The sequence below is a fragment of the Grampus griseus genome, assembly GCF_964374135.1.
Source record: "Grampus griseus genome assembly, chromosome: 6".
In the NCBI taxonomy this organism is placed as follows: Eukaryota; Metazoa; Chordata; class Mammalia; order Artiodactyla; family Delphinidae; genus Grampus; species Grampus griseus.
Genome location: NC_139000.1, coordinates 67,989,700 through 68,013,890, shown reverse-complemented (window position 1 = coordinate 68,013,890; position 24,191 = coordinate 67,989,700). Strand labels below are relative to the sequence as shown.

Genomic DNA, 24,191 nt, shown 5'->3' with positions numbered 1-24,191 from the left:
GGGGAAATGGCTAAAGGAAAAGATAGAGAAATGGCAGCTCCTTCTGCCCTTGTCTCCTCTGCCTTCTAGGCTCCCACCCTCCTGCCCAGAGCCCTTCGGTCCCTTTGTATTAGCTCAAGGGTGAGCTGGCAGAGCAGCTTATGTCCACATGGATAAGCAGCATGTGGCAGCAGGAAGCAGGCCCCAAGGATACCTGGCTGCCCTTGGGGATGGTGCAGTCACAGGTGTGCAGAGGGCAGCCTCATCATCGTGCCTCTCCATCTGGCTGGCAGAGGGACATCTGTGTCCCCCACACGGGGCACCTTGCTGCAGGGGAGTGACAGAGTCCCAACTGACCCCTCTCTGAGCAGAGCTGTGTCCCCGGGTCTCACGCAGGGTAAGAGGGCAGATTTGGGCACCATCCTGTTACACTGAGAGCTCAAGGGCACACAGACCTTCAAAGAGCCAGGCTACCAGCTGCCTGCAAGACAGCCTGGCAGTGAATTCCAGATCCACCAGGAGCGAGTTACCCAACCTCGCTTTAGTTTCCTTATCTGCAAAGTACAGATAGCCATAGCACCTGCCTCATTAGGGATATTAGGAGAGTTAAATGAGATAATATACGTAAAGCATATAGCACAGAGCTAAATGATGTTATTTATATTATTATATGTTCATACCTACTTATATAAACAGCATCCAAAGTGTCCTTTCCCTATAGGTAAAATGCTTATTGTAGATAAAATGAAAATGAAACATATATATATATATATATATTTGAGAGTATTCAGGGTATGATAAGTAAATAAATAAACATCTATGGTAGGGAAATCATTATGGCCCAGTGTGATCAGGGAGGTCTATACAAAGTGCTCTGGGAGCCTTCCAGAGGAAGAAATTGACCCTGGCAAGGAAAAGTGTAAAAACTTAAGAGAAGAGGTAACATTTGAGCTGGGTATTGATGGGTAAGTAGGAGTTTGTCACTCAAAGAAGGAGGAGATGACCGAGATGACATGTTCGCTTAGGAGGGAGATTCCTGTGTAGTGATTGGTTGAGAAAGCCAGGGGAACTGAAGACAAATATAAGGTGAGGAGTGGGGAGAAATCCACTAGGAAAAGTAAATTGGGCTGAAATTCTTCCATTGTTGAATCAGAAAATTTTCAGTGTTCATCTAATGTGTGTCAGGCAATGTGCTGGGCACCAGAGATGCCCACCCATCCTAGCAGAGCAGAGAGCCTGCTAATATAAACCAAGGTATAATTATAGACAGCCATAGGACCATGAAGAAAATAAAACCTGGTGACTCAGTGGAGGGGCCCTTTTAGGTTGGAAGGTGAGGGAAAGCTTCACTAAGGAAGCGTCATTTCAACAGAGGCTGAACTTTAAAAAGAGCTCAGTCAAGGGAACAGCACCCACAGAGGCAGAGATGAGCTCGGCTTGTTTGAGGAACGGAAAAGTCACTGTGGCTGGAGAGTGGGGAGTGGAGGGAGGCATGATGGTGGCAGTGAGGTCTGACAGGAGGGCCGAGTGGAGCTGGCCTGCCTTGTAGACCATGATACAGAAGTTGACTTCATTCTAGGGCAGCAACAAGCTATCAGAGGTTCCCAGATGTGATTTGCACTTGTAAACGATCCAAGGGACTGCACTGGGGTGTAGAGAGTGCATTTGTGGCAAGAGATCGTGTAGTAGTAGTGGGGCAAAGAGGTTGCTGCAGGAGTTCAGGCAGAGCTGATAGTGGCCTGGACCAGAGCAGTAGACAGGGAGGGGAGGGGAGGAGAGAGGCACAGGGATCATGAAGGGCATTGTAGGCACCGCTCAGCAGTCTGGACCTCCACCTGCTGGGAGTGGAGAGGCGTAGAGGCTTTAAAGGGAGCAGTGGCAGCTTTGGATTTATGTGGTAAGAAGAGAGCTCTTTCTGAATGGTCAAAAAGGGGCCAGAGTGAGGGAGGACAGGATGCAGGGCAGTGAGGTAAGAGCCTGTTTGGTTCAAAGATCAGCAAACTATGATCTGTGGCCAAATCCGGCCTGCAGCCTTTTTTTGTACAACTTATCAGATAAGGATGTTTTTATATTCTTGAAGGTTTAAAATAAAAAAAACGGCAGCAGTAGCATATGTGACAGAGACCATAAAGCCCATAAAGCCTAAAATATTTACTATCTGGCCCTTTACAGGAAAAGTTTGCCCACCTCTCATTTCAACCATCTGCAGTCTTTCCAAAAAAAAAGAAAAAAGAAAAAAATAATGCGGAAGCTCTTCATGCACTTATATGGAATGATCTTCAATATATGTTGTTAAGTGGGAAAGGCAACGTGCCAAATTACATCCAATATACTCTGTCTATGTAAGAGGAAAAAAAGGAGGAAAATAACATATAAACATTTGCTTTGGATGCTATTGAAGAAACTGGTCATGCTGAGTACCTGCAGGACAGGGGCCTGTGGTAGGGAACCCGGGTGGGAGGTAACCTTCTGCACACGTCTTTCAGTATGTAGCCTCCTGTAGCTTTTGAATTTTGAATGAGTTAACTGTTTTACCTATTCCAAAAAAAATGCAACAACTAAAAATAATAATCGGTTAAATTAAAACAGAAACAGTATGCATTAGTCCTTTAAGAATAGAAGAAGTATGCGTTAGTCCTTTAATAGTAGAGTCTCTGAAGACAGACCACAAATTGAAGACAGTTCAAATCCCAGATCTGCCACTTACCAGCTGTGTGACTTTGGACAAGTTACTTAACCTCTCTGTTATCATCTTCCTTCTCTCTGAAACAGGAATAGTAACCTATTTCATAGCATTATTGTGAGACTCGAAAGCTCGTAGAACAGTTCTTGGCACATGGTAAGCACTGCATAGGTGTTTGCTATTATTAGCAGTACTTAGTAAAACTGTTTAAAAATGGCTGTTAGGTAGCCCAGATGACAAGGCCTCAGACCAAGTATTGGCTGTGGCAGGGGTGACAGTGGCTGGATGTGAGAGCTGTTTCTGAGGCAGAATTGAGACCCTTTGGTAATAAATTGGTCACAGAGCATGAACAAGAAAAAGCAGTTGGTGGGTGATGCTTGAATTTCAAGGCTGGAAAAACTGGGTAACACAGTAAATTAAGGCTGTGATTCCAGAGTCAGAAAAAAAGGTGTGAAATCAGGGCACTCAGGCCACCCAAAGCACAACTTCACAGAAAGGATTCAATGCCTTTTTATTGTGTTGGTTTTCTTTCTTTCCCAGTTGTATTTTTATCAGGCTCCAGGAGGAATGAAGTGTGCATCTCGACTTTATTAATGGAAATGATGAGCCACACACACCACACACTCACTGCTGATACTCTCTTGAGAGTTTAACCTGTCTCATGTAATTAACCTGCTGTTTTCAAAACCCTCTTTACCAATGAACTAATTTTACACTGACACCTCAGCTCTGAGACCTTCCTTCTGTCCAGACTTTGCACTGGCAATGAAGAGCACTTTAAAATATTCTCTTACCAAGGAAGCCCCTTTGCAGGAGGTTTTCTGCTTCATTTGTATATTTTGTGGAACCAAGAAATAATTTGACTTTTCGAACAGCTTAGTACTAATTATCTTCTCCCAATACCTGCTAACAAAATGCTGTCAATTCTAACAGAACTGATTTGAGCTGTCACTGAGAATTTACCAACCTTCTGAATTTTCAATGTTGGAAATTTATCCAGGTTTGAAAAACAATTCTAAGATATATTCTCTCCCACTCAGAACCCAGCATTTTCTTACATTTTAATTTTGCCAGTCTAGACAACAGCCAGGTGATTGCACGTGGCCGGCTTGCTCAGGGAAGCTGCCTGCCTTGCTGCGTCACAGGCCTCCAGACACGACACATCCAAACACTTTACATACACGCGCACAGTGAAAGGGTAGGAGGGGAAATGCCTTGCAAAGTTCTTAGATTCTGAAATCTGAAAATCTAACTTTTTTCTTGTATTATGCTTTTTATATGTTGCAGCTTTTATTTCATTTCACCTCTGAGACTTGTCTCTGTCCTTAGGGAAATCCAGATTGTCTTTGCTTTGGTTAAGAGTTGCCCAGATGCACCAGTGGGCAAACAGACTTATTTAAGATGAACACATTCCTAGAAAAAAGAATATGTATGTGCGTGTGTGTGTGTGTATATACACACGCACATACACACACACACACATACTCACACAAACATACATGTACTGATAGATAGATAGATAGATGATAGAAAATGTATAAAATGCAGACTTTTTTCTTTTTTTCTCACTTTACAACTTAAATATCATCTTGCTATATTAAGCCCTTCCTTTCTCCCTTTGGGATTTCAACCCTGACTTATTTCTCCCCAGTCTAGCATTCGTCCTCACCTAAACTCAGTATGGTTTTTAAGATCTGCTCTCATAGTGCTGATAAAAATATTTGGGTATTATGTGACTAAGTAAAGGATGAGTAGGGAAAGATGATGGGTGTGATTGTAAGCTTAGATTTCTCTTAAGAAAAATAAAATAAAATGCACAAAGGTATTTCTCTACTATTAAATGTGCATCCCTGAGGGTGGTAAAAAAGCGCTGTTGTCAAAGACAATGGTTTGTTTTAGATTATTGTTGTCATTTTAAGTTATAGCGATGATTTAGAGCTCCGTAGAAAGACTTCATAATAAACATTGGTCCAAAACATTAGCTCTGATAATATTTCCAAGATTATCCAAGCAGATGGGACCTAGAATCCATATGATGTCTTTCTTCCTAAAATATTACCTTTAGTTAGTAAACATTTACTTTCTTAGCAGTAGTAAGTTTTAATAAAGGCCTTTCAAACCTCAGATCTTCCTGTTATTCAGAGAGCAAGTATCTCTTCTAAATGATTAAGGTGAAATAGCCAGATCCACCATTTTGAAAGTTTAAAAACAGCTAAGGACCGAATTTCCCACTATTGATGAGATTATTCAATCTCTTGGAACATTGGTGAAGCATAATAAGAGGATTCTGGCACTCAAGAAATGGAGGAAAGTAGAATATAGTGGAAAGTGGGGCTGGATCTCTGTGTCTGACACAGCCAGAGCACAAGGGCAGTACTGGGGAGAGAGGGCAAGGCCTTTCTCTTGTGAAAGAAAAAGAATATCCAAAGATTCTTCATCAGACTGGAGTTTGCAAGGTCCAAGCCAAGAAACTTATTAGTATCTGAGAAAAGCTAATACAAACTATAGAAAAAAGCAAAAATTACAGTGTTTTGTAACTACCAGGCCTTAGTACATGGGTTCCATTTCTGGAGGAGATAACATTTTTTCCTTTCAATCTATACATATATGTTTTTAAGGAAAAGTTGAGATCTAGTTTCTATATCTGATGACCTGTACAATATTTACCAACTGCTTAAAATGCACTCAGAGGCCTTCTGACCACACTTGAAAATGAAATAGATAGATCTGACTCTTGGGTTTCTGCCTAAATTTGAATATTGACAGAGAATCATAACTTCACTTAGAATCTTACTGTTAATAACACCATTTGTCATTGTGCTTTCTGAAGTAGTTTGAAGAAAGTCTATTAATTATTCACATAAGATACATTAAGAGCTGCCTATTAATAAAAAGAAAAAACTCCATTGACACCCTGAAAAAAATACCAACATTAATATTACTGTTCCTATGAGTAATTGTAATCCAGTTGATGATAAAATGATGAGAATGGCTTTTGAAATGTAGCTTTTATGTTGACGAATCTTTTACGATTTGTATCAGCAGGATTTACGAAGCCCATGAAAACTATACAAAAACCAGTTTAAAATAGCAATACAGAAAGAAATCCATCTTGTCTGTAGGTTGCACCTCAGAATTATTTGGGCAAAATGCAAAGTGAAGGAAAGTAATTGCATTTCACCAGACTCTCCAAAAGCCGTTTTACATTAATATAAAATGGTTTCTTGGCTTCTTGGAGAACTTAGGTCCAGACAGCTTCATCACTCACAGCAAAATATTTTGAAATCTTGGTTTCAATTCAAAGTCATGGAGAAGCAGATGCAGTTTTTTCAAGTTGCCACTGCTGAGTGAAACCTCATCATTTTGTATTTAATATGCTAAGTTCTTGATGCTAGATTTTTTTCCATCTATATGTAAAACAAACTATAAGATGGTATTTTAAGGGGGGGAATTATTTCCTACTGCTAGACAGGCAGAGATTAATCACTTTTTAAAAAATCTGTATGCTACATAAATGTTAGCTCTGTTGGTTCAGGATGTCCACACAGAAGGCAATACAGATGTCTCAGATGGTGCTGCCTTCCAAAAAGAGATGCTTTTTGACTGACCTCTTCTTGACTTATCTCTTGGAAAGGGATAAGTGATAGAAGCACAGAGGTAAAAACGGAGTTGAGAGATGAAGGATATTGGTAAATAATGCAAGGGCAAAGACATTGAGAAACTCAGAGAACAAAAATAAAGAGATTTCTCAAAGACTAGGTAAAGAATGAGTGAAAGGGTGATTTAAAAATAAATTAGAGCAAGTGAACACTTTATTTTCAAAGCCAAAAAACAAAAGGTTTCAAAAATAAGGTATTTTTAAAAGATAAATATCCATAGGGACAGTGTGTAGAAGTCCACTCGGGCTGCCGTAACAAAAAAATCACAGGTAGTTTAAACAACAGAAATTTATTTGCTTACAGTCCTGGAAGCTGGAAGTCTAAGATCAAGGTTTCGGCCAATTCAGTTTCAGGCAAGTGCTCTCCTTCTGGCTTGCAGTTGGTTGTCTTCTCTCTCTGTCCTCACAGAGCCTTTCCTACACAAAAGGGTGTGGGTGGAGAGAGAAAGGAGCAGGGGAGTGCTCTCTGGTGTCTGTTCTCACAAGGACACTAATCCTATCAGACCAGGGGCTTACTCTTATGATGTCATTTAACCTTAATTACTTCCTTAGAAGCCCCATCTCCAAATACACCCACACTGAGGGTTAGGGCTTCAGCATATGAATTTTGGAGGGACACACTCTGTCCATAATAGTTGGTAAGGATTCATCTTAGAGTTGAGTAACTGAATTTTTCCAAACAAGACTCTGGTCTTCCATCATTGTGTCTAACAGTTTTTCTTCCTGGCTCTCCTGGTTTTATTCCCTTTTAAAAGAGGAAAGGCAAGTGGCAAATGAAGTTGTCCCTAGAGCCCTTAGCTGACCCATCCCAGAACTCTGAGTTTGCACTCAAAATGACTCATACACACCTTGTTTGGCAAGTCCTGAATGATAGCTCTGGGGTCCCAAAAATTCGTTTTCACTCAGACGTTTTGAGTATAGGTCTTTGGGTCTGTAAGACAAAATGATCCACAACCTAGTAATGAGATTTTAATGGATCGATATTTTGAATTTCAAGCACAATGTTCTAGCTCTGTAATAGACAAAATGAAGGCTGCTGGTATGTTGACCCCACTAATTGGCCAACCACTTTAGGGAAAAAAATGGAGATGAGATGAAAACCACTTACTGTCCCTGAGCCAGCTGATACTTGTGGTGGGAGTTTATAATAAATGCCTACTGCTCAAGCCACCCAGTCTATGGTGTTTTGTTATGGCAGCCCAAGCAGACTAATACGCTGACCATATGGATATTTTCTTTTTAAAAAGTCTCCTTTTTGAATAGATTTCCGTTGTAGTAAAGCACTCCATGGAATGTTTCTTGGAAGGCACCTTCTACTTGCCAAACACATGTTGGTTTCAGAGCCTTTCACTGTATTAAAGTGTGACTGTGCATTTCTGAGAGCTCCAACTCGTGTGTTGTTTTTAGCTCTGCTCAAAAGACAGAGTCAAGGTGTCACAATATTATGAGTCTGCTTGGAAGCTTTGTTTCGGATAGAAAGTCTACTTACAGCCCACCTACTGAAATCAAAGAGCATTTTCTCCTTACGGCTATGGAATATATTTACAAAGGCCTTCTGTTTATTCCTCTTACCAAAGTGGAAAGTAAATTAGATTGTTGACATCACAGTAGTCCATGAATGCTCAGTGAATGTTGGATGAATGGATAGATGGGGAACACAATTATTGCAGTTTCCACTTTCACATGAAAAAAATTGAATTATAGAATTTTATTGCTTGGAAGTATCATAAGTCACCTAGTTAAACTTCTCTCTCCTGGATATCTTTGAAGAAATTCTTCTCCTAACTATTTGTTAAAAATAATAATAATAACTAATGTTTATTGACTGTTTACTCTGTCCCAAGCGCAGTTCTAGGTGCTTTTCCTGGACTATCTCAGTTAATGCTGTAACAGCAGTCACATTGTAAAAGAACATTCTGGAGCAGAAGTAGGGTCTTCTTCGTCTTTTAGTCCCTTCTCCAGCAATCCCTTCTTTAGGTGAGGCACGTTTAAGATTTCGTCTCTCTCTAGGAGCCTCCCACGTACGCTTTGTACAGGTGCACACACCTTCTCGTCAGTTCCCAAGGAAACCTAATTGGAAAAGTAAAACATGCCACCTTTGTCAAGGAGAGTATTTTTAATGCTTCAATAATGAAAGAGGACGAAGGCAAGAGAAGAAGCAGATCGTCCCTGTTCCAAGACGATGCTGTTCTTTTGTGCATATTCTTCCCCTGAGGTTCCACTGGCCTTTGAACACGGAATGCTAGAGTCTGGAAATAACCCACCTCCTATTTCATTTCTTGCTGGAGTTAACCTTGTAAAGGGCTTAATCCATCTCCTCCAATGTCCCCTAGATACTCATTTTAGAAGTAGCCAATACAGGATTATCCACAGTTATGGGAATCAGGGGTGACATCAAGCAATGAAATGCACATAAAATCTCGAGCCCTCATTATGGTGTACTTGATTGTCACCTCCTCCTACTTCAAACCTGGGCTAAATTTCTGCACTTTTTTCTTGGATAGAGATGCTAAAGAGCAAGTCTTTCTTTTTCACCTGTATTTGAAGTCCTGACCTTCTTTGATATCTTATCAATACCCACATTTCATTTTTAAATTTGTACCTGGCTCCTTGGAGGTATCACCCAAGGAGATAGAAGAGGGAAGAGAGTATCACCATGGCTCCTTCCCCACCCATGCCCAGATCTGCCCTTCATTTCTCCTTCAAAGCTGCCCTGGATGGTATAACAAAAACACCATAGACTACGTGGCTTATTTTTTTTTTTTAACATCTTTATTGGGGTATAATTGCTTTACAATGGTGTGTTAGTTTCTACTTTATAACAAAGTGAATCAGTTATACATATACATATGTTCCCATATCTCTTGCATCTCCCTCCCTCCCACCCTCCCTATCCCACCCCTCCAGGCGGTCACAAAGCACCGAGCTGATATCCCTGTGCTATGTGGCTGCTTCCCACTAGCTATCTACCTTACATTTGTTAGTGTATATATGTCCATGCCTCTCTCTTGCTTTGTCACAGCTCACCCTTCCCCCTTCCCATATCCTCAAGTCCATTCTCCAGTAGGTCTGTGTCTTTATTCCTGTCTTACCCCTAGGTTCTTCATGACATTTTTTTCCTTAAATTTCACATATATGTGTTAGCATACGGTATTTGTCTTTCTCTTTCTGACTTACTTCACTCTGTATGACAGACTCTAGGTCTATCTACCTCATTACAAATAGCTCAATTTCGTTTCTTTTTATGTCTGAGTAATATTCCATTGTATATATGTGCCACATCTTCTTTATCCATTCATCTGATGGTGGGCACTTAGGTTGTTTCCATCTCCGGGCTATTGTAAATAGAGCTGCAATGAACATTTTGGTACATGACTCTTTTTGAATTTTGGTTTGCTCAGGGTATATGCCCAGTAGTGGGATTGCTGGGTCATATGGTAGTTCTATTTGTAGTTTTTTAAGGAACCTCCATACTGTTCTCCATAGTGGCTGTACCAATTCACATTCCCACCAGCAGTGCAAGAGTGTTCCCTTTTCTCCACACCCTCTCCAGCATTTATTGTTTCTAGATTTTTTAATGATGGCCATTCTGACTGGTGTGAGATGATATCTCGTTGTAGTTTTGGTTTGCATTTCCCTAATGATTAATGATGTTGAGCATTCTTTCATGTGTTTGTTGGCAGTCTGTATATCTTCTTTGGAGAAATGTCTATTTAAGTCTTCTGCCCATTTTTGGATTGGGTTGTTTGTTTTTTTGTTATTGAGCTGCTTATAAATTTTGAAGATTAATCCTTTGTCAGTTGCTTCATTTGCAACTATTTTCTCCCATTCTGAGGGTTGTCTTTTGGTTTTGTTTATGGTTTCCTTTGCTGTGCAAAAGCTTTGAAGTTTCATTAGGTCCCATTTGTTTATTTTTGTTTTTATTTCCATTTCTTTCGGAGGTGGGTCAAAAAGGATCTTGCTGTGATTTATGTCATAGAATGTTCTGCCTATGTTTTCCTCTAAGAGTTTGATAGTTTCTGGCCTTACATTTAGGTCTTTAATCCATTTTGAGCTTATTTTTGTGTATGGTGTTAGGGAGAGGAGACAGAATTTGACTCAAAGCCTGAGTGTTATGATTCCTTTTGGCTCCAGTAGAGTCATCTTGGTAGTATGTAGGAACCATGTGTCATGTTCTGGGTTAATTCGAGCCCTCATTATGGTGTACTTAATTGTCACCTCCTCCTACTTCAAACCTGGGCTAAATTTCTGCACTTTTTTCTTGGATAGAGATGCTAAAGAGCAAGTCTTTCTTTTTCACCTGTATTTGAAGTCCTGACCTTCTTTGATATCTTATCAATACCCACATTTCATTTTTAAATTTGTACCTGGCTCCTTGGAGGTATCACCCAAGGAGATAGAAGAGGGAAGAGAGTATCACCATGGCTCCTTCCCCACCCATGCCCAGATCTGCCCTTCATTTCTCCTTCAAAGCTGCCCTGGATGGTATAACAAAAACACCATAGACTACGTGGCTTATTTTTTTTTTTTAACATCTTTATTGGGGTATAATTGCTTTACAATGGTGTGTTAGTTTCTACTTTATAACAAAGTGAATCAGTTATACATATACATATGTTCCCATATCTCTTGCATCTCCCTCCCTCCCACCCTCCCTATCCCACCCCTCCAGGTGGTCACAAAGCACCGAGCTGATATCCCTGTGCTATGTGGCTGCTTCCCACTAGCTATCTACCTTACATTTGTTAGTGTATATATGTCCATGCCTCTCTCTTGCTTTGTCACAGCTCACCCTTCCCCCTTCCCATATCCTCAAGTCCATTCTCCAGTAGGTCTGTGTCTTTATTCCTGTCTTACCCCTAGGTTCTTCATGACATTTTTTTCCTTAAATTTCACATATATGTGTTAGCATACGGTATTTGTCTTTCTCTTTCTGACTTACTTCACTCTGTATGACAGACTCTAGGTCTATCTACCTCATTACAAATAGCTCAATTTCGTTTCTTTTTATGTCTGAGTAATATTCCATTGTATATATGTGCCACATCTTCTTTATCCATTCATCTGATGGTGGGCACTTAGGTTGTTTCCATCTCCGGGCTATTGTAAATAGAGCTGCAATGAACATTTTGGTACATGACTCTTTTTGAATTTTGGTTTGCTCAGGGTATATGCCCAGTAGTGGGATTGCTGGGTCATATGGTAGTTCTATTTGTAGTTTTTTAAGGAACCTCCATACTGTTCTCCATAGTGGCTGTACCAATTCACATTCCCACCAGCAGTGCAAGAGTGTTCCCTTTTCTCCACACCCTCTCCAGCATTTATTGTTTCTAGATTTTTTAATGATGGCCATTCTGACTGGTGTGAGATGATATCTCGTTGTAGTTTTGGTTTGCATTTCCCTAATGATTAATGATGTTGAGCATTCTTTCATGTGTTTGTTGGCAGTCTGTATATCTTCTTTGGAGAAATGTCTATTTAAGTCTTCTGCCCATTTTTGGATTGGGTTGTTTGTTTTTTTGTTATTGAGCTGCTTATAAATTTTGAAGATTAATCCTTTGTCAGTTGCTTCATTTGCAACTATTTTCTCCCATTCTGAGGGTTGTCTTTTGGTTTTGTTTATGGTTTCCTTTGCTGTGCAAAAGCTTTGAAGTTTCATTAGGTCCCATTTATTTATTTTTGTTTTTATTTCCATTTCTTTCGGAGGTGGGTCAAAAAGGATCTTGCTGTGATTTATGTCATAGAATGTTCTGCCTATGTTTTCCTCTAAGAGTTTGATAGTTTCTGGCCTTACATTTAGGTCTTTAATCCATTTTGAGCTTATTTTTGTGTATGGTGTTAGGGAGAGGAGACAGAATTTGACTCAAAGCCTGAGTGTTATGATTCCTTTTGGCTCCAGTAGAGTCATCTTGGTAGTATGTAGGAACCATGTGTCATGTTCTGGGTTAATTCGAGCCCTCATTATGGTGTACTTAATTGTCACCTCCTCCTACTTCAAACCTGGGCTAAATTTCTGCACTTTTTTCTTGGATAGAGATGCTAAAGAGCAAGTCTTTCTTTTTCACCTGTATTTGAAGTCCTGACATTCTTTGATATCTTATCAGTACCCACATTTCATTTTTAAATTTGTACCTGGCTCCTTGGAGATATCACCCAAAGAGATAGAGGAGGGAAGAGAGTATCACCATGGCTCCTTCCCCACCCACTCCCAGATCTGCCCTTCATTTCCCCTTCAAAGCTGCCCTGGATGGTATAACAAAAATACCATAGACTACATGGCCTATTAACAGAAACTTATTTCTCATAAATTTGGAGGCTCGGAAGTCCAAGATCAATTGTCTGGTGACAGCCTTTTTCCTGGTTCATAGACGGACATTTAGTCACTGTGTCCTCATATGGCAGAAGGGGCAAGCTAGCTTCCCAGTTATATATAAGGACACTAATCCCAATCCTGAGGACTCTGCCACCCTGACCTAATCACCTCCCAAAGACCCCACCTCTTAATACCATCACCTTGGGGGTTAGGATTTCATCATGAATTTTGGAGAGACGCAGATATTCCATCCATAGCAGACTCAAGAAAAGGAAGAGTGCATCCAAGAATCAGATGTTTCTGATCAGCTTTTGCAAGAACGTGGGGCATCCAAACCACCAGACATTAGTTCTAGACTCAAGAAAATCAACCAAAATTATGTCAATTATGTTCTTAGTGTTTGCCATAGCTAACATTTTTGTTTTAGTAGATTTGATTTATTACAAAAAGCTGGAAAACCTAGTGTAATTGGACATAAAGCACATTCATACCTACTTTATAGGAGTGAGGAGGGGAGGACATGTGGTATTTTGGAAGAGCCTTTGGTTGGGAGTGAAATGAGCCTGGCACTGTGACCTTCCTTCAGCATATCCCTTCATCTTAGGGTCCTCAATTGGGAGGGGGCGGCACTCAATGACCCAGGACCCCTCCAGCTCTGAAATTCTGGGGCCCTAAAGTTCCTACACTAGATGATTGCAGAGGTCTATATGATTGCAGCTTGTATTTCAAGATCATTCAGTGTCCAAATGATAAAATGAATGACAAGTTCTTGGACAGGAAGGTGGTCCCACATTAAAACATTGCAGGGGACAAAGAAGCTCTGCTTCGCAATGACAAGGTTTGTAAGGACTTTGGGGGCCTAAAAGGGGGTGAGGTGCACCAGGTCCAGATGCCTTACAGGTGACACGTATGTGTTCTTCTGCTATTCCAGCATTTCCGTTGATTTGCCTGGGGTCACATAGCTAGCTAGTGGCAGAGATGAGATTAATGGCAGAAGGGAAGAAGGTTAACATGTGCTGATCCCCTGGTCTCTCCCAGGTACTGTGCATTCTGAGACTGCCTGAGAGTTACTATCCCCAGTCTACAGATGAACACCTCCCACATAGCCTACATATTTCACGTGGTTTTTTGTTTGTTTGTTTGGGTTTTTTTTGCGGTATGCGGGCCTCTCACTGTTGTGGCCTTTCCCGTTGCGGAGCACAGGCTCTGGACGCGCAGGCCCAGCGGCCATGGCTCACGGGCCCAGCCGCTCCGCGGCATGTGGGATCTTCCCGGACCGGGGCACAAACCCGTGTCCCCTGCATCGGCAGGCGGACTCTCAACCACTGCGCCACCAGGGAAGCCCTTTCACGTGTTTTATTAGTGGCTTTTGTTGAGGGTGACAGTTTCAGTATTCTTGATGCACCCACCCAGCCTCATATCTCAGGCTCGGTGAATGTTTTTATGGATGTCTCTTCCCACTCCCAGCGCTTCGGGGTCTTCTTGGGGATTCATAGCACGCACTGCACTCCATGAGCTTTGCCCCATTTGCTCATTCGTGTGGGCATCTGTGTGACTGAACAATGTGGAGGTAAAACTGATTCTTTTTTTCTACAGATATAAATTGTAGAAACAGCAACAGCAACAAATATACTAGGAACCATTCTTTTTAAGTAGAAGTCCAAATCACTTGAAATCTTCACCTTCCCCCAGTTTGACCCTGGCCCAATATTTTAGCATAAATGAATTATATTTTTACAGAGATACCTAAGTACTGGCATTGCATTTTATCCAGCATCATGCCACACTGAAGGGACTCTCCAGTGGGAAGAGGTGGCATTCCTGAGTGCTGAACTGACTGGTCCTTTTGAGGGGGTTAAAGAAGAATCAAACCCCACCGAGTTGAGAGCTAGGCAGGTGCAAGCGATCCTCTGAGCTTTGCTCCTTGTGAACTGGAGATGAGATGTTATTACCAATCAATAAAACTGAACTCAAGGATGGCCTATTTTCAGCTGCCTCCTGGGTGTTCATTTTAATTCTCTGACAACAGAGATTGCATTAAAGTGGGCTCACCTTCACGCAGGAATCTTGCACAGTGCCCTTCACAGACAAGAATAAGAAATTGAGTTGCCTCCAAGAAATATTTTTCTGGCTGGAGAGGCAACTTCTGGACTAATAAATCCAACTCAAGCCCCTCCAATGGGAACCTGACACTTATTCTGGGGCAAACCATCCAGACGAGGCACAAGTGGAAATAGTATAAGATGCACGTGCAGGGCTTCCCTGGTGGCGCAGTGGTTGAGAGTCCACCTGCTGATGCAGGGGACGCGGGTTCGTGCCCCGGTCCGGGAAGATCCCACGTGCCACGGAGTGGCTGGGCCTGTGAGCCATGGCTGCTGAGCCTGCGCGTCCAGAGCCTGTGCTCTGCAACGGGAGAGGCCACAACAGTGAGAGGCCCGCGTACCACACAAAAAAACAAAACAACAACAAAAAAAACCCAACAAGATGCATGTGCAAAGAAGCTGAACCAATTCTCATAATGCTAGGCCACAAATGGACGGGCTGCTGTCACTCCTCCCATTCACTAGATAAAGGAAAATAAAAATGAGTTGATTGCTCCAGAGACCTCCCAATAGGTGCTTACTGCCCCCTGGAACTGTTCTCTTCTATCTGTAGGTGTTCTGATAGCCAGACCTCCAGATTCCAACCTTCAGTATTGATAATGAATCCAAGAAGGTAGTTGTCCATTTGTCATGTGTTGTCACGTACAGTAACATCTTTCCTCTCTCACTCATAAAGTTATCCCCAAAATTCTGTTGGACCACTGCAGAGTTTTATTTTTAGGTCTGCCCCACCTTCACAAAGATTCGAGGCTGCTTGCAAAAATACATCTGATGTAAGAGGATAAAATGACTAGTTTGAGAAAATTCAGCAAAGGATGGAAAGGAAAGGAAGAGAGTTAGACTAGAGTAAGGTGAGTGCAGATTCCAGTGCTGTGATTGCTGGACAGGGTTACAGATTTGGCTCTGAACTCCCCAGTACCAAAAAATAAAGATTATCGTTTCCCTGATGCACGGATTTCTCAGTTTCTCGGAGGAAGCCTGACTCTTCCCAGTGCTGAGATGTGAAAGATTTTTCTCCCTTGATTCCTCCTAAAGAGGACACTGGATCAGCCAGGATAAGGTTCTACTGTGAGCAACCAAAACCCCAAAATAACAACAGCTTAAGTAAGATAGAATTTTCTGTCTCTCCCAAGTCTTTTTAGGCAGCCCGGAGCTAGAATGGCTCTTGATGGGTGTCAGAGGTCAGATCCTTTTATACTATTTCTCCACCTCATGGTCTAAGATAGCTGTTCAAGCTCTGGCCAAAATGTCCCCATTCCTGGCAGCCAGAAGGAGGAAGGAGTGAGGAAGGATACACCTCCACCCTTCAAAGATACATCCCAGAAGTTGCAGAGAATACTTCCCATTCCATCTCATTGGCCAGAACTTCATCCCATGACCACACCTTGTTACAAGGAAGGCTAGAAATAGTCTTTATTCCAGACCCAGGTAAAAGTAGGCCTTCTATCACTAAAGCACAAGGGCGGTATATTAGGTTGCTAGGGCTGCTATAACAAAATACCACAGGCTGCGTGGCTTAAACCACCGAAATTTATTTCCTCACGGTTCCAGAGGCTGGATATCCAAGATCAAGGGGCCTACAGGTTGTTTTCCTCTGAGGCCCCTCTCCTTGCAGATGGCTGCCTTCTTGCTGTGTCCTCCCACGGCCTTTCCTCCATGCATGCACATCCCTGGTGTCTCTCCATGAGTCCTAATATCCTGTTCTTATGAGGACACCAGTCGTATTGGGTTAAGACCCGCCCTAATGTCCTCATTTTAACTTAATCACCTCTTTAAGGGCCCTATCTCCAGTCACAGCTAAGGTCCTGGGGGTTGGGTCTTCAAAATATGAGTTTGGGGAGACACAATTCAATCCATAACAGGCAGAATAGATACTAGAGAACACGCAGAAGCTGTTGCCAGCATCCCCGTAACTAGATAAAGAATAAATTCTTTGGAGCCATTTGTTCTGTCTCCCCTTTGAAATCCAAGTCTCCTTCAAATCAAGAGTCCCAGAACTTAGTGCAATGCTTTCTACCTAAAAAGAACTCAGTGAATACTTGCAGGTGGTCATGGTCACCACCCAAGGAATCCCAGCTCAAGCAGAGAAAGGCAGCCAGGATTCCTGATTCTCCACCACCTGCTCTTCCCACCAGGCTGCACTGACTCCTTCAAGATCAGACAACCAGAATGTGGAAACTTACAGTTCTATGTCTTAGGCTCAGATTTTCCATGTCAGAGATTACAAGGCCCTAAAGCAGTCATTGGTACCCTGGTTTTACAAAATTCTAGGGATTCTGTGGAGACCCCAGTAGATCTCAAACTACCTTAAGCTATCACGAGACATTTGAATTTTTTCAGGATCATTTTGCCTTGTTTTTTTTCTATAGACGTGCTGCAGAAGCTTTAGGAGGTAAGGATGGATTTTTGCAAGGTCAAAGCCAGGATGCCGCAACTCCAGGAAAAGCTGGAAAATCAGTGGCCAGCCTCTCCCGGGGCCGAGACAAATGAGCATGCCAGCAGCCCCAGCTTGGGCAAAGGCAAATCGAGCCCCCAGACTTGGAACAGAATTTTTTCCCTCTAACCAGCTTGCAAGCTGTTGCCCACTGAACCAGAGTGAGATTGCACTTGGCAAAAAGACAAAGAGAATTTCCCCTGAAATATGCTGACAACCTTGCTCCCCAGGCACCTCTAGAATCCTCCGAAGGGTTCTGGGCTCCAGAAGCCCAGATTTGCAAGATTTGTCCCCAAGAGGCCGTGAAGTCCCCACGGAGAGCACTGTTTGTACGGCCTGAGACCCAATCTCTTCTCCTCGTCCGTTTCTGCCCTAGCAACAGCAACCTCAAATGCAGATTTTGGAAGCCGTACAATAGAGCTAATTGTTTGTGTTGGACCAGTAGTATGTTTAGAGCTTATGTATCTAAACAGACAATTATTTTCTGCTATATTCTAGGGGTACTGCCTGCCTGGTGACTTTGGCAGATTGAGAAAGGAGCTAATCTGTAGGTTATAAGCACAAGGGTTATTGATGAAATGTCACCATCTGTTGGTGTCATTAAAATGATATGAGTCATAAAGAGTTGCTTTTGTTTTTTCTCTGAAAAAGGTTAGCTTAGAGTTTAGAGAGGAGTTGCTCGATTGCAGATGGCAGTGGGGGACCTGACTGGGGGGAGTGTCAACTCTGGAAGGGGGAGGAGCCTTGATGAGCTCATCAGATCAGCCTGATGGGTCTTCAAGGAAGTGCTGGCATCCTCTATCTGAATAAAACCACCTACCTTGCATGAGACAGGGTACGTATTAGGCAGACTGCAAATTCTCAACTCTCCCATAGTCCTCCCTATTCCTGAGGCATCTACCAGGTGGGGAGGGGAAAGTCATTCATTTGGATTAAACAAGAAAGATCGTATCTGGGAGGGAACAGCTAAAATGCGCCTGTCTCCTAATCTTCACTGGTCTGATTACACAGAGATTATTCATGTAGTCAACTGACAGCTTGGGAGGCTGGTGAGCCCAGCAGGGAGTGGTACTCTCTACATCCGCTACATCTTCTGGGAGGACGATGAGTTGGCTCAGAAGAGGAACCAGGGGCAGCACGCCCAAGCTTCTGTCAGGGATGTGAGCCCTCGGGATAAGTAAAAGAAGCAGTGGATGAACCCGCATGAACTACATAGCAAAGGAAACAGCTTTTGGTTTTGTTGACTTTCTCTGTTGACTTCCTGTTTTCACTTTCACTGATTTATTTTTTTTCTCACAAACATTTTTTTTATACAGCAGGTTCTTATTAGTTATCTATTTTATACATAGTAGTGTATACATGTCAATCCCAATCTCCCAATTCATCCCACCACCACCCCACCCCCGCTTTCCTCCCTTGGTGTGCATACATTTGTTCTCTACATCTGTGTCTCTATTTTCGCCGGTTGAAAACCGGTTCATCTGTACCATTTTTCTAGATTCCACATACATGCGTTAATATACGATATTTGTTTTTCTCTTTCTGACTTGCTTCATTCTGTATGACAGTCTCTAGGTCCATCCACATCTCTACAAATGACCCCATTTCGTTCCCTTTTATGGCTGAGTAATATTCCATTGTATATATGTACCACATCGTCTTTATCCATTCGTCTGTCGATGGGCATTTAGGTTGATTCCATGTCCTGGCTATTGTAAATAGTGCTGCAATGAACATTGGGGTGCATGTGTCTTTTTGAATTATGGTTTTCTCTGGGTATATGCCCAGTAGTGGGATTGCTGGATCATATGGTAATTCAATTTTTAGTTTTTTAAGGAGCCTCCATACTGTTCTCCATAGTGGCTGTATCAATTTACATTCCCACCAACAGTGCAAGAGTGTTCCCTTTTCTCCACACCCTCTCCAGCATTTGTTGTTTGTAGATTTTCTGATGATGCCCATTCTAACTGGTGTGAGGTGATACCTCATTGTAGTTTTGATTTGCGTTTCTCTAATAATTAGTGATGTTGAGCAGCTTTTCATGTGCTTCTTGGCCATCTGTGTGTCTTCTTTGGAGAAATGTCTGTTTAGGTCTCCTGCTCATTTTTTGATTGGGTTGTTTGTTTTTTTAATATTGAGCTGCGTGAGCTGTTTATATATTTTGGAGATTAATCTTTTGTCCATTGATTCATTTGCAAATATTTTCTCCCATTCTAGGGTTGTCTTTTCGTATTGTTTATGGTTTCCTTTGCTGTGCAAAAGATTGTAAGTTTCATTATGTTCCATTTGTTTATTTTTGTTTTTATTTCCATTACTCTAGGAGGTGGGTCAAAAAGGATCTTGCTGTGATTTATGTCAAAGAGTGTTCTTCCTTTGTTTTCCTCTAAGAGTTTTATAGTGTCCGGTCTTACATTTAGGTCTTTAATCCATTCTGAGTTTATTTTTGCATATGGTGTTAGGTAGTGTTCTAATTTCATTCTTTGACATGTAGCTGACCTGTTTTCCCAGCACCCCGTGTTGAAGAGACTGTCTTTTCTCCATTGTATATCCTTGCCTCCTTTGTCATAGATTAGTTGAACTTTATTGATTTCTGCCCTAATGTTTATTATTTCTTTTCTTCTGCTTACTTTGGATTTAATTTGCTCTTCTTTTTCTAGTTTCCTAAGGTGGAAATGCAGATTACTGATTTTAGATCTTCCTTCTTTTCCAACATATTGCATAGCAAAGAGATGGGGAGCATAAGAAGTATATTTAATGAGGATCCAGACGACCTGAATAAACCGCGCTGACTTCCTAATTCTGCCTTATTCCCTAATCCTCTTATTTCCCTCATATTTGGTGTTTAAAATTCGTTCACTCACTGCCAAGGACATACATGAAAGAGAAAGAACCTTTTTCAGCATGGCTTAAGAGTAGCTTTTTTTAATAATTTTTTTTAAATTTTAACTTCTGGAGAGAAAGTGGGGGTGATTGTGTAAACAACTACAAATCCTTTTGGCAGTACTAGGGTGTAAATTATAAATAATAAGCATAACATGGGCTTTCCTGGTGGCGCAGTGGTTGAGAGTCCGCCTGCCGATGCAAGGGACACGGGGTTCGTGCCCCGGTCCGGGAAGATCCCACATGCCACAGAGCGGCTGGCCCATGGCTGCTGAGCCTGTGCTCCGCAATGGGAGAGGCCACAACAGTGAGAGGCCTGCGTACCACACACACACAAAAAAACAAAAAAACATAACATACAGCAAGTCGGGCCTCACACCCAGCCTTGCCTCTAGTCTTATCCTTTTCCTCTAAGACAACTTGCCCAAGCCTGGCCCACTTACCACCTCCCTAGGGAGAGAAGTGCTGGGGGGATTCAGTGCTGCTTGAAATAGCACAGGATGCTGGAAGCAAGAGCCATGGGTGGGGGGCAGGGGGGAGGGCAGGAGCTGTATGAAGCCTGTGTGGGTTATTTATATGGTCTCAAAAGGAAGCATCCATGGAAATGTTCCTATTGATATTTTTAGACCTGACGCTTGGTCCTGCTGCTGCACTTTCATTTTTAAACAAGCAGAGAAGGGAGTGATTGATGCTGTCTGCAGTGCTGTTTCGGAGGCTTGGAGGGCCCATCTGACAGGCTAATGGTCATCCTGCCAGGCCCTGATCCACCTTCTGTCCCTTCTAGCTCTGGGACCTCAGAAGCTGCTGACCTCAGCAGGCAGCGAATAATACGCTGGCCGCTTGCTGCCAGGTCAGAAACTCTGAAGTTTACCCCCTGGCTCTGCAGCCCTGTGTGCTCGACCCCCACAGGTTTAGCATCCTCTACTTCCATACTCTGTTTCTCTGTGAATGCATATATAAGTTTGCATAATAAGCCTTTGGCCGGAAATAAAATGGTTTCGAATTTAACGAGGTGATTAAGCAGGTTAGAAACTCACAACCACACAATAATCCATGAACTTAACTATTCCAGGGTCACTGAAGGGAGTTGAGTATTGTTACCGACTGATTTCTGTGGTTACTTTCATTTGCCCACTCCAAATCAGTGTTCTAAAAAAATGATTTTTAATTATTTTAATTAAAAAAAATGTATTCCCAAGGATACTGAATCCTGTGGCTTTCTCCTCAAGAAGAGAGAAGAAAGTTGGCATTGGGGTCTTTTGCTCTGCAGGTATGGTTTCTCCTAAGTTCATGGATCAGAGTCCACTCCAGTTGAAGGATCAGTTCAGGAAAGTGAGAAGCTGGAGAGTGTTCAGGGAAGGGAAAGACAGTTCTTAAATTCTCATGGCTGAGCAATGCATTGTTTGTTCCTGGGAGTCAGACTATGACAAGGTGGGGTTCTCTTACAAACCTAAAAATTACATGGATGAAGCAGCTGAGATGACCCAAGAAAACTCCTAATGAGATCCGGAACTTCTCTCCTTGCTTTGTGGCCTGCAGATGTTATTGTCTTTTTTGTTCATTTTCTCTATCTCTCTTTCTACAACAGACCACAGAGACGGGTGAAGACGAGGAGGACCAGCCTCTCAGCCTGGCCTGGCCTTCCGATACCCACAAGCAAGTCACGTTCCTGATTGTTTTCCCCATAGTGTTTCCTCTCTGGATTACCTTACCTGATGTTCGCAAACCTGTGAGTAGAGCATTTTTTTTTTTTTTGAAATGAATTTCTTGTAAAAAGCGCAGCATATAGCAGTATGCACAGCCTGCTTCTACTTGTCTTAAAAGGAAAAGGGGGTGACGTATACACATGTATATGCATATATATGTGCCTGAAATTTCTCTGGACAAATACACAATAATAGTGATGGTTCTGGCTGTTGAAACTACGTAATGAACGGCCCCAAAACTTAGTGGTAATGAAATGACAACCATTTTATTCTGCTCGTGGATCCTGTGGACACGTTGGGGATGGCTGGTCTCTGCTCCACAGTGTTTGGGGCCTCAGCTGGGAAGACTCAAGTGGCTGGGGGCTGGAATCATCTGGAGATGTCCTGGCTCACGTTTCTGGCACCTGGGCAGAGATGATTCAAATTCTGGGCTCAGCTGGGACTGTCTACTGGAGAGCCTAACGTGGCCTCTCTACGTGACTAGGGTTTTCTCACGGTATGGAGGCGTCAGGATAGTCAGATGTCTTACATAAGAGATCAGGACTCCAAGAGTGAGTGTTCTAGCAACACAAGGAGAAGCTGCATTGTCTCTGATGGCCTAGTCTCAGCAGTCACAGAGTCACCTCCACTGAACCCTACTGCTCAAAGCAGTCGTAAGTCTGTCTTGATTAAAGGGGAGGAGATAAGAAGTCTCCCTAGAATATATCAGTGTCCTATAGCATATGACACCCTCGATGGTAGCAGTTTCAGAGAACTTGCGACCATGGTTTAAAACCACTACGGTGATTGTCTCTGCAAAGGGGAACTGAAGGTCTGAGGCAGAAGGGTGACTCACATTTTGTTGAATATTTGTGTACGTGAATTATTCGTTCGATTCAAAAAATAATTTACAGAAATGCTTTCGTCTGGTGTAAATGCCTGTATGTCTGATCTGCTCCCACCAGTATTATTATCATTACCATAATCAATATTATTATCTGCCGCTATTATGTACTGGATGCTGTGAACACAATACCATCTTATAATCAGCAAAGTACAATCTGAATGTAGATCAGATCAAAAGAACATCCTTTCCCAGTAGTGTCAAACTGGGTTCCTGGGCCACTGTCCCAAAGGGTGAAAGAACTAATGAGAGATAAGGAGAAACAGCTCTACTTTTTATTATGGCCCTATACACACACGTACTCATTCAACAAACGTGTGTACCTACTATGTATCATGCTCTATCCTTGGTATACTCCATAAATTCTATTGTAAATCTCAGAAAACATCTAGTATGGGCATATACATATATATATATATATGCCTGTACTATATATATATAATTTTATATATATATATATATATATATATATATATACATATAATTGGCATAAGTAGAAAGAAACTTAGGCAAAAAGTTAACTAGCTCAAGCCTGGTCACTTCCTAGGGCGTAGAGCTGAGATTCAGACCCAGGCCCATGTGACCACACAGCTTGGGCTGTTCCTCATATTTCTTTTTTTTTTTGGTGGTACGCGGGCCTCTCACTGCTGTGGCCTCTCCCATTGCGGAGCACAGGCTCCGGACGCGCAGGCTCAGCGGCCATCGCTCATGGGCCCAGCTGCTCCGCGGCATGTGGGATCTTCCCGGACTGGGGCACGAACCCGTGTCCCCTGCATCGGCAGGCGGACTCTCAACCACTGCGCCACCAGGGAAGCCCCTCTTCCTCATATTTCTTGACGCCAGAAGGTAGAAATCTGAAAACATTATTTCTAAAAGCATTTGGAATAGAATACTGTGGTAACATCCAGCATAATGTAGCATCCCTCTTCAAGAGCCCTGTGATGATCACACCTTCCTCCCTTGAAAAAGACTGGAGAAAAATCCTGTCTCGTTACCCTGACCTAGAAATAATCCAGCCTGATAGAGAGCCTTGTCTTGTCAAGTACAGGCCAGGAATGACCCCTCATTTAAGGACTCCTGACATTAGACAATTCCTAGGAAAGGGTGAATGTAGCAGGTGTGGCTCACTTAAGGTGCTATCTGGGTTTCTTTGTTCAAGATGCTGTTACAGAGCATCTGCTGTATGCAAAGGCCTGGCTTCCTGGAAACCTGCAGCCAAATAGCTGGAATGCGTTCAGTTTCTTCTTGGCTCCCATCACATTAACATTTCTGAGATGTGTGTGCTCACATGCACTCACCCATCATTCTCTCTGTCTCTCTCTCTCTGTCGCCATTGCTCTGCTGTTTAGTCCGATGCTTTTGCTTAACTCAGGGAGGAAAATCAGGGAGACAGACAGGGTTTTCTAAATCCCCACAGCAGGCCTAGAGTGATATGGCCCAGAGTAGAGGGGTCTGGTTCACTGATAAGACTGACTGATGTTATCAAGTAGATAACTAACAAGGACCTGCTGTATAGCACAGGGAACTATACTCAATATCTTGTAATAACCTAT

The 24,191-nt window shown here is 42.4% G+C and overlaps 1 protein-coding gene across 3 annotated transcripts in view; it reads left to right on the top strand.

Moving 5' to 3' along the window:
• The window catches only part of SLC24A2 (solute carrier family 24 member 2), a gene marked incomplete at both ends in the record, with an annotated part of 241,590 nt that overhangs the window by 194,171 nt on the left and 23,228 nt on the right, over positions 1-24,191 (top strand). For 2 of the 3 annotated variants that reach the window (XM_082657195.1, XM_082657194.1), the window contains one exon: positions 21,647-21,778. In XM_082657195.1, coding sequence (XP_082513321.1) covers positions 21,647-21,778 — 132 coding nt within the window. Of the gene's footprint in view, positions 1-21,637; positions 21,779-24,191 lie in introns of all 3 variants that reach the window. The other variant, XM_082657193.1, reaches the window with a different exon arrangement.